General features: G+C 39.6%; 2 protein-coding genes across 2 annotated transcripts in view; one reads left to right on the top strand and one right to left on the bottom strand.

Moving 5' to 3' along the window:
- The first annotated feature begins 3,204 nt into the window (after positions 1-3,204).
- The window catches only part of poc1a (POC1 centriolar protein A), a 51,435-nt gene continuing 43,288 nt past the window's right edge, over positions 3,205-11,351 (top strand). Inside the window, exons 1-6 of the mRNA XM_033625586.2 lie at positions 3,205-3,384; positions 8,089-8,173; positions 8,329-8,500; positions 8,745-8,924; positions 9,147-9,254; positions 9,764-9,879. Coding sequence (XP_033481477.1) covers positions 3,370-3,384; positions 8,089-8,173; positions 8,329-8,500; positions 8,745-8,924; positions 9,147-9,254; positions 9,764-9,879 — 676 coding nt within the window. The 5' untranslated portion in view covers positions 3,205-3,369. The remainder of the gene's footprint in view (positions 3,385-8,088; positions 8,174-8,328; positions 8,501-8,744; positions 8,925-9,146; positions 9,255-9,763; positions 9,880-11,351) is intronic.
- Positions 5,272-6,252, bottom strand: b9d2 (B9 domain containing 2). The gene has a single exon (XM_033625587.2). It carries the CDS (start codon positions 5,954-5,956, stop codon positions 5,429-5,431), a length of 528 nt encoding a protein of 175 aa, XP_033481478.1. The 5' UTR covers positions 5,957-6,252; the 3' UTR covers positions 5,272-5,428.

The raw sequence follows: 11,351 nt of genomic DNA, 5'->3' as shown, positions 1-11,351 counted from the left end.
CACTATAGACAAGAATAATTTATTATTTTAAAATGATAACATCACAGTATCTGTATCTGAGATCATTTTGAATCTTGGCTTCCCTTGCAGATCAGGTAGACCCTATATGATCATCAGTACAGATTATAATTTGCTACTGTCATATAGTTATATCCCTCTTTACCCCTGCAATACACAAACTTCCATAAACGTTGAAGTATTTTTATGGACTTTGTCAAACGGATCCAATCACATCCTGGTGAAAGTTGACAGTGTGAGATACGATTAGAGGTTTTAGTAGCAGTCATAAATGACTCAAAGACTTCAGCAGATAAAATACATAACATCAACATCCTCTCTTACTGAAAAGGAAACTGTGTGTGTCTGTGGACCAAGCCCAGAGTTATTTTAAGTATGTCCTACTTCCCTTCAACAATAAGCACAACAACAACAGGTTTTAGCACAGCCAAAATGAGAAGGCTGTTTGGTTGAAAGACTTGTGGCCTTGACTTAAGTGGGGCTGAAGGGTGTTGACCTTTGCTTAGCATGGTGGAGATTCCCTGTGTGTGTGTGTGTGTGTGTGCGTAACACCTAGGTGTGTCAGTTAATCAACCCTGCAGTCCCTTTACAGCTACTGAGTGTGATGCAGTAGCTGTTGTTAAAAGGATTCCGGTTCATTTGTCTTTTTCTCTTCCTCCTTCCTTCTCGTCTTGCTTATAACTTACGGGAAACAATTATCAACAAGTTTAAGGTGTTCCCGTCAGATGATCATATTCTTGATGGGTTGCATTGCATTGTACTGCATTACAGTGCAGCGCATAGAAAGGCTGCAGTGTGTAGTATTATTTTAAAGAGAATATAAACCATGGGTGCGCCTCATGCAGAGTATATGGAGTTGAGTGTATACTGTACTGTAATACAAATCAAGTTGAGACTAGCAGAAGGGGACATTTGATTTTAATTCATGTCTGACAGAAAGGCCTTTTGATTAATAAAAACTACGCCCTGCTTTAATAACTGTATGTCGATGAAACTTTTGACACTCGTCTTGCAGGAACAGTAATTACCACATTCAGGGTGCAACAAACAGGGAATGTTTCCCCTGATTCACACACTATATAGTTTGCAACAGGAGTAAAAGGAAGTAAATATCCGTAGGAAGGAGAGGCTGATGCTGCAGCTCTACGATATCCTTATCTGAACTTTATGTTAAGTACTTACTGTAAATGCCTCCAGGCAAAAATCTGACTTCTTTGACTTCTTATTTTATAGATTAATGGCTCTTAGGTTAGCAGGTGAATTGCAGCCTGCTTTTGGTGAATACATCCTAAAACAGAAACATGATGATGTGTTTAATTAACATGAACACAACATAATTACAGTAAGTCATATGAGGTAAGGAAGGAAAATCATGATAGTATTTATGGTATGAATTGTTGGCTGTGTGACAACACAAACATTCAGCTGGAGGAGCTCGCAAAGGCTTTGATTAAAGAAAGGGTTTGTGTTGACACTGGATGAGTCAACAGCGTTATTCAGTAAAGGAATTATCCTTGAAATACCACACTTAAATACTTAAATCAGTATTTGTCTGTTTTGTTTACTCTCTCCACGTGTTTTATATTTTCATAACCCTGTGTACGTTGTGCTTATTGTATTCTGAGGTATGACATTTTTAGACTTTTCTGCCAACCATATCTGACAAAACAAACAGGATTAGTCTGCAGGTAAAATGGCCAGATTTCAGTGAGGATAACTGTGGTGATAAAACACCGTACCTTTGCAGTGAAACCACAAGGCGTTACACAAACCAGAGAAAGCAGATAAGTGCCTCAGTGCCCGAGAGCTCCAGGCTTATTGGTTCAGTTCATACTGTGCTTTAGTGGTGATGCATATTCCTAGTTGTTTAATATACTAACACAAACCTGTTGAAACGCTTAGATGGGTCCAGCTTTATCGGGTGACCTGATCTTGAAAACAGAGAACTGTTGTTACAATAAAAGTGTCAGGGGCCCTCTGGCTTTCACCTGCAAAATGTCACCCAAATTAATGCATACCAACCAGAAAGACACTCAAAATTGCCACAAAAAGATGCAAAGAAACTGCAAAGAGACACAACACAATTACAGACTTGAGACTGCACCAACTTCTCCCAGTTCAAATCACTCATCCAAACTCATCTTTTCAAAACGGCTTAATGTGTTAATGATGTTGTGTGTATTGTACTGTAATCTATTTTATCATAATTTTTAACTGATGTAAAGTGTCGTTGAGCACTATAAGCACTCTATAAATAAAATGTATTATCATGCTATTACAGAGAGAAACAGAACAGCAAATGGATGCATATTGATACAAAAAGACATAAAACAAACACAAAAAGAGGCAAAAATGCAAAGCCTGTGTTTCTTGCTCTGATGTAGGAGAGGTGGGGCCTTTTGCATAACTGCGCTTAGGGCCTATTGTGTCATGACCCGCCCATGAAACATATCCGATGTCAGTGTTATGTTATTATGTTATCAGATTAACATGTAAGCAGCATTTTAATGTTGTAGCTTGGCCGTGTCTGCTGGAGCCTATTATTACTGCTTTATAGGCATTAGCCTATATGTTATAAATAATGACTGAATGGCTGTCAGATCAATGGAGTGAAGTAGAAAGTTAAATATAGTAGTATAGAAGTATAAAGTGGAATAAAAAGGGAATACTCAAGCAAAGTCAAGTGCTTCAAATGAGTCCTTATGCAAAAATGCACTTATATTGTAGCACTAGCTGATGGCAAAAGCTATCACATAATTCTTATTGCATGAAAAATTACCTCTGTTTAAATTTAAGACAATGCTCGTAGATTTTAAAGGACTTTAGTGCATCAGTTTCTTATAAATCTGTCAGGTTTCCACACCTTTGGTACAAACACGACACATCATGGCAGATTTCTAACGGCGCTACACTGCTGACACCTGGCGATAACGGCGCGTCACTACACTTTAAAATGAAAGTTTTCACTCGAATATCTTAGCTGCACTAATATCATATTAATAATTTACACTTGATTGCTCGACAGTAAAACGTTTTATTTCACCACACCTGTACAATATCACCTCTGTGACACTGAAGTTTTGCACCTAACGGTTATTAACGCACCAACTTTCCCTTTAAGAAATCTGAGCAGACGCTCAGCGCCCAATCGCGGCGCGGAAACTGAACTTTGTTGTTGTCAGCAACTACCAGCTAATATGGTAGTGAGCTAGCGTTAGCCGACCGAGCAGCTAATAGCACACCCTCGTTTGTCTCATTCATAGCCAGAAAGAGGTAGTGTTCACTTACATTTCGGTTGTAACGGTCACAAAAGTCGGTCTCACCGGCTGTCCGTCTCCAATATCAGGAAACATGACTTCTTCACCGGTGAGTGAACGTTAGCTTCATGGAACTTGTCTGAGCTGAAGTTGGTTTCTTGTTTGTAGCTTTACAGTAGCTTCTTAGAAGTTAACGCTAATAGAGGCAATATTAAGTTATCTTGTATGATATGGGAACTTTCTCTTGTACATAATATACTCTAACCGTGTTTGCAGCAAGGCTTAATTAGAAATGAGGCTCATTTTACCCCTGTGGTGTGTGAGTTTGAGTGGGACTTTGTAATTAATGTGTATAATTCGACATAACATTAGGTCACAATGAATGATGTCACAAATATGGCAGTGAATTCCAGATAATATACTCTTCAGTCTGTAGGCTACAGGTCAAGTCTACAGAACAACTGCAGTAACATCAGAAACAACCCACTGTGACATGACACTTTGTTGTGTGACAGTTACATTGAATTACTATTCTGTTTGCGGTGCTTTCACATCAATCTATACTTTTTTACTTGTGTAATAAACATGGCATGTGGTTATGAAATTAGGCTGCATGTCAAACAATTTAACTTGCAGTGAACTGTGCAAATGAGAAAGTATTTTAGTTTATCATTTCATGTATGCTGTATAGCATCTCATATGAAGGTTGTAGTTGTGGTTTTGGTGCATTATTTGCAACTCTAAATTAGAGTAACTGACTTTGTAAGCAGACAAACACAAATAACATGATTTAAATATGTCAGGTAGTAGGGTAGATTCAGATTTATAAGCACATGCGAGGTGCTGATGAGATTTTCAGTGGGAGATGTAATACCTGGAGGAAGGAATCACATATGGAGGGTTTTTTTTTGCCATAGACAGTGTCAGCAACAATGAAGAATGTTGAACTCCTGGAAAGATTTCAAATAGATTGAAAAGCTCTTGAAAGCTGTAAACAGTACACACCAGGTTTTGACTGATTTTACTGTGCAAGTTACTTCTGTGTAGCAGATTTTAGGTGTGAATGCAGTTCAGTGAAATCTGCAGAAAACTGCATTTGTAAGAACCATCTAATTATGTAGTTTAAGATCGTGTTGCTCAAGTAGGTGATCTTTGTAGAGCTTGTTAAATACCTTCAACAGCTTGAATCAGTTCATTTCCAAGTCCTGGGTGTATGAGACAAGTGTGGGGAAGTTTATTCATATAGCAGCCTGATTCATGCATGTATGGCTTGTATCTTCATAGCTACCAACAGTGTAATCTCTCAAGACAGATTCTGCAAAAAAAAATTTTTTTACCGATGGATTTCCAGATTGCCAACAATGTAACTTATTTAAATTCATCCTGTGTTTATGTGCTGAAAAATATCAATGACAAATTCACCCACATTGGGTGCCTCATAACCAAGAGGTTGGCTTATGGATGTCAGTCAAGGTATAACATATAATTGAAAATAAGTTAGTGAGTAAGTCTAAGTTATAGGCAATGTAGTGTGTTGTAGGAAACATTTTCTTTTGGACAGGATAATTTGGATTTGAATCATTCAGCTTAACTCAAACGTGCAATAATAGGTCAACATGTGCAGTACTACTTTTAATGTATTTTTTTGTATATTTTTTGGATTTGGATGATTGTGTTATGTATTTATTACTGTCTGTTTTAAATTATATATATATATATATATATTTCAGGCATGGCACAGCAAATTTGGTTGTACTTCTTGTGCTATTCTAAATCATTTTTAATTCCTAGCTTATAATTAACAATGAAGAAAAGTATGCTCTATAACTGAGAATGATGTGGTTACTCTCCATCCATTAACTAACGCCTGCTAATCAGAACCAGGTTTATTGCCAAGTAGGTTTTCATTTACAAGGAATTAGCAATGGTGCATAAAATACAATCCATCTGACATTAGGAGAGAGTGGTCTCATGATGACATCAACAAGAAGCCAACTTCGTTATGACCATATTTTCTTTATTTACAATAACGTTAGTGTATAAAAACACAATAGAATTTGGAAAAAAATGTATAAAAGTGTACTAAAAACACAGAAGACATCCGTCCACCTGCACAATATAAAAGTTTCCAAAGTCTTTTCCATTTCACCGTGTTAACTCTCGACGCCATATTTGTCGAGGTGCCTCAGGATGATGCCGAGCTCCAGCTCCACGGTCCCCATAGCTTCGGTGTGCAGTCTGTATCTGTCCGCCCCGCTGTAGATAATGTCCGTGCTGCGGAGCTGAGGACCTCCGCCGACAAACATTTGAGCCAGCTGCTCCTGCCAGGAGCCGAGCGGCCTCCAGGTCACACAGCTTATCCGGTGGTGTCCGGGGCTGGAAGGGACGTGGCAGTACCCGTAACCGTACAACTCGCAGCGCCCAAAGGAGTCCTGGTGCCACACCTGGAGGTGAAGCTTTGGCCAGCCCTGGAGTCCCTTGGTCGTGTAGTGCAGATCAATCGGGTGACTCCAGTACGCCATGTCTCCTATCTGGGGGATATCCACCTGGGTCTGACCCTCCTTCAGCCCAGTCAGGAGACGCCATGCTCCTCCCGTGTGAACTCCCCATTTGCAAAATAGGCTGTTCTGCGGGAAACCACTGGCCCCGATGATTTGGCCTATGATGTGCAGCTCTGCCATGTTAGGAAACTCCCTTTACACAAAGACATGCAGCACCGAGAGTCCTCTCTTGTCCTCCCCCGAGCTTAACGGCTAGCAGTGACTTGGCCTACAGCTCTCGTCTCCTTGGTAACCCAGCCTGGTAACTTGCGGCAGTGGGAAACCCTGAGTTTGGCGTCTCAGGCAGCACTTCCTGTCATGGTGCGACCAGTTCCTGCGTGCTTCAATATGATTTAGAGACGTAAAGCCCGGCTATTGCAAGATTTGTGTACTTTGTCCCAACACAGTGTCTGACTAAAAGCTTGTTCAACTGGGGCACACTTCATGCCGTGGCATACATTTGAAAACTGTTGCCTGACAGGCAAAGCAGAGGGCATAATCAGTATAGTCTAGCTGCGTTTGACGTGTTTGCCTGTAAAATAACAAATATGGACTGGAGACAAAATAAGATATAAGGACATGTTCATTCATCATAATTGACCAGTGATGATGACTACATTCAGCCTCACCGCTGGTTTGAAAACTAGAATTGTTTTATTGGTTTGTCAGGAATTACAAGCATTGATTTAAACAGGCTTTGAAGTCTCGGAACAAGTAACACTGAGAAACAGCGCCACCCCACGGCTGCACTGCTTCCAGCTCCAGCCACTATGTTTGGTAAAAGAAAATGCTTTTTGTGTATGCTTTGCTCTGGGTCTGTTTTTCATTGATTTACTTCAAATCTTGTGGAACATTTTCCCCAGAGGTGTGAAGGCTTTTATGATAGAGTATAAATGCCCATGGTTAAGGAATTTATATATAAGGAGTTGCTGTTATAACTTTTATTTTTGAGGAGACATTTGACTTGTAGCTACTTGTACATGACCAATAACTCAGTTCTATTCAGTATCCCCAGCAAGTCATGGCAGTGAGCCAGCATGAACAACACCAAGACCCTTAAACTGAAGTAGCTAAATACACTGAACAGTTAAACACAACACTTTTGTTTTTACACCTATTTTTCACAGTTTAAGTTAAAGATTCAAGACTTTTTTTATGCACTCTCATATTTTGGTAATTTTGTTTGAATCAGTGTTAGTGAGCACTTCTCCTTTTCCAAGATAATCCATCCTTCTGACAGGTGTGACATATCAAGATGCTGATTAAACAGCATCATGACGCCACTGGTGTGCCTTGGGATGGCCACCAAAAAAGACCACTCTAAAATGTGCGGTTTGGTCAAATACAATGCAACGGATGTCTCAAGTTTTTAGGAAGTGTTTTATCGGCATGGTAGCGGGAAGATTGTTTACCAGAGCTGTTTTCCTGAGAAATGAATCTTCATGTCACCACCATAAACTGCCTCCAGTGTTGTTTCTAAAATGGATTTTAACAAACCTGGACCAAAATTTGATAAACGTATAACTTTGGGGAGCATAAAAAGTCTCAGATCTTTAACTTAAACCAGTGAAAAATGGGAGCAAAAACACGAGTTGCATTTAATTTTTTTGTTAAGTGTAAAATTCAAACATCATTGATTTTATTATCAACACCTGTGTTTTTTTTTTATACAGTGACTAGGAATAGGAATTGATAATATTTTAGGTGCCCTTATTGATTCTGCTTCTTGGTCTGATTCTGAACAGAGTGGATCAAAAGAGAGAATATTTTTACAGTATTCGTTTTTATTATTTTTCTTAGTCAAAGAAAAAATCTGCCAAGCCAGTGGTGCTAATGTTATTGTAACAGAATATTAACCCTCGCTAACAGACACGATGCTGCTAAGTTGGGCAGCACGGCACATAGACTTTGTCAAAAACATAGCATTCCTGGCAATTTAGCTCATATTACGTAGCAGATGAAAAGGTTTCCCCTGCTTTACATGCCTACAAGCTGAGTTGAAAAGAGATTACAGTCTGCCACAAACTCTTAACTCATTGCAGAGAATGTTATCAGTTTCTAGCTACGTATGACAATTATAGGGTTGTTTGTTTATGTTGCCAGGCTGCTGCCGATCATATCACACTCCCACACAGTCCTGATGAAGCAGAATTTTAATTACTGCTTATTTTGTCATGACTGTTTTATGTTACTGAGTAATACTTAAAATTTGAATCAAGTTTTCACAGGCTTTAATATGTGGCCGCTGCAATCTGTCTCTGTTCTCCTTATAGTCTGATCCAACTCTAGAGAGACATTTCAAGGGTCACAGGGAGACTGTGACGAGTGTGGACTTCAGCTGCAACATGAAACAGATTGGTAACTGCTACTTAATTTTACTCTTTATGTCTATTTGTGGCCAGATTATTTGCCGCACCTGTTTAATGTGTTATTTTATTTTCTGTATGGTATGTTTTCTGCATTTATACATAATGTGTTGAGTTCACACACACTTGTGCTCCCTCCTCCCCCAGCCACAGGCTCTATGGACTCCTGTGTGATGATCTGGAACATGAAACCTCAGATGCGAGCGTATCGTTTTGACGGACACAAAGATGCTGTCATGTCTGTTCAGTTTTCTCCCTCCGGCCACCTGGTGGCCTCGGCCTCCAGAGACAAGACTGTACGTCTTTGGGTGCCCAGCATGTGAGTTTGGAAGTGTTCCATCTTTTGCTTTGTTTCGTGTCTCACTATCATCTCTCATTATTATTGTAGTGCACTACAAAGCTGTTGCAGAGGACAATGATGCTGACTCATAAAAACAACAAAGCTAGACAGTTGTACTGAATCTCCTTTGCCAGCACAGAAGAAGGCACACATTTCTGAACACCCACTGGTTTTTGATAGTTTGTTTTAAACTTTGTCTTGGTGTTTGTGTGTGTGTTTACAGGAAGGCTGAGTCAACAGCTTTCAGGGCTCACACTGCCACCGTGCGCAGCGTTAACTTTTCTGGTGATGGACAGAGTCTGGTCACAGCCTCTAACGACAAGACTATCAAAGTGTGGACGGTCCACAGACAAAAGTTTCTCTTCTCTCTCAGCCAGCACATCAACTGGGTCCGCTGTGCCAAGTACGATGCACATACATACATACAGTTTTCCCAGTTAGAAAATACTGGCTGCTGCTCATACTTCTGCTTATTCTATTGTTTGTTGTTGTCACATATAGATAGATTTTATACATTTCTGAATTGTTTGACAACTTAAATGAATACATGTCATCATTAAACGTGAAACTGAAGACATAGATAATGAACAGCTTTTGATCTAGAATTTTCAATACATTTTTGCAGATTTTCTCCAGACGATCGCTTGATTGTGTCGTCCAGCGATGACAAGACCATAAAGCTGTGGGACAAGAATAGCAGAGAGTGCATTCATTCTTTCTATGAACATGCTGGGTGAGCACTTGAGACCAAAAAGAAGATGCATGGAAGAATCTGGATAAGAAATGTTCTGATATGTGTGGGAGAAATAATTGCAGGAATCTACATCTGTTTGTCAGTGTTTCTTCTGGTATGACTGTAAATGTTTAGGGTTAACACATTAACATTAACACTCATGTTTCAGCAACAACAGTTGAAAAAAGTGACAGGTCCCATAACCATGTGCTCTGTCAATATCCCTGTAACCACTGAACACCTACTCATTCATTACAAACGTGTCTAAAAGCATCCGCTAAAAGCCTCACATGTCGAGTGTTTTTGAACAGTGTAAAACATACATAGGAGCAGGAAATATTCTTTAGTGGGTGTCTCCAAGTAATATTTTTGATTAAAGCTTTTTTGTTAGTTTAATTAACCTGCTGGAATAACAAATTTTAAATACTTTAAAAGCTTGAACAAATAATAATTTAACTTTTAATAATGACGTGTCTTCATTTAAGTTGTCATGTTTTCTGTCTCTCAAGTTATGCAAACCATGTGGACTTCCATCCCAGTGGAACATGTATCGCTGCAGCCAGTACTGACAACACTGTCAAGGTGTGGGACATCAGATCTCATAAGATGTTACAGCACTACCAAGGTAAAGACTCAAAAACTGTATAAAGGAAGTATTTAGATTGCTTACATCTATCTCAAGCTCACCTAGCACCACTGAGGGAGCTAGCGTTACAGCTTAGCTAGGGAGGACACCATTAATGTTTACATCTCATGCTGTCATGAACACAAGCCTCTCTCCATGAGTAGATGCATTCTTCCTTCTGTGCTGTGATATGTAATGCACAAGTAGGAGAACTATGGTGGCCAATGTGTGAACGTGAATGACCCTATCTAGAGCCAATGTCTGGTTTGTGCGTTCTGGTCTACGGTAGAAACAACATGGCAGACTCTGTGGAATAGCACGCGCTACTTATGTAGATATAAACAGCTTATTCTGAGGTAATGAAACACAGTAATTCTTATTTTCAAGTGGTTATAAACTAATAAACATACATACTGGACCTTTAAACAACACAGGCGAGCTCTACAGACTTTTGTAGTGGACTGAATCCCTAAGGCACTTGCAAAACCACAGCCCAGTGTTTGTTTTTGGCTTATATATTTTATGGCAAACAGTCAAAGTCTTGTCATCCACTTCCACCAGACTCTGCAACACAGCTAAAGTAAAGCCTCACCTTTAAACACAGTGAAAAGTGCAGCGAATTACCAAAATAACACTGAGGTAAAATTAAGCTTTAAAGCTCACGATTCAAGTGGTAATCAAGATTCCTTGCATAGTCAATAAGCCAAATGTTGATGCCTTTTGTCAGTCTGCCTCTCAGTCTGATTGTTCTAATCAGCTCTCTTAAATGGATTTGAGTTGTGAGATCTAATAATGGATAATCACATCTGTCTGAGGAGATGGGGCATGAAGATAAAGCTTTTTCTCTCCTCTCCCTTTCATAGTGCTTCACTTTACATACTGTAGTTGATCACCAACTGTGCCAGTCTAAAGCGTGTAATTGTGGTTAAAATGTGGTGTGGTTACTGTTAGAGACAAAGGAGAATTATTGGTAATGGGTATGTTTAGTTGTCTTTGTTCTCCTAGTCATTTTGCCTGCTCTTTGGTGGGTAAATCAACTGGTTTTGATTTTATTGAGGTGTTTACATTGCTCACTACTCTTGCATAAACCTAAGCCATACCCAAATATTACCTTCCCCCTGATCTCGGTATAGCTGGATGCTGTTTTTCCAGCATTTTTTTGCACCTAGAGGTCTCAGCACATCTTATACATGTCATAGCACCTTGCAGCCAGCAGAGGGAACATGTTGCTTGTCGAATGACTTGCCTTCCTCTTATTTGTCTCAGTCAAGAACCCAGTCACCTCATGGTAGATTGATTTCAGGTCCAGGGAAGTTTTGATTTGCTGCTATAGGCTGCTATACTTGACGTAATAATTTGATGCTAATGTAAACCTGATGTTGAGCCATTCTCAAGTGACACAGCAACTAAGGCAGCCTGATGTACAGCAGCAGTGCACTTTAGTGGGATCCAGGCAACCATGATAGCAAGCA

Source organism: Epinephelus lanceolatus, chromosome 1 (assembly GCF_041903045.1).
Source record: "Epinephelus lanceolatus isolate andai-2023 chromosome 1, ASM4190304v1, whole genome shotgun sequence".
Taxonomy (NCBI): domain Eukaryota; kingdom Metazoa; phylum Chordata; class Actinopteri; order Perciformes; family Serranidae; genus Epinephelus; species Epinephelus lanceolatus.
Note: the sequence above shows the minus strand (reverse complement) of the source record. Positions and strands in the feature narration are given on the sequence as shown.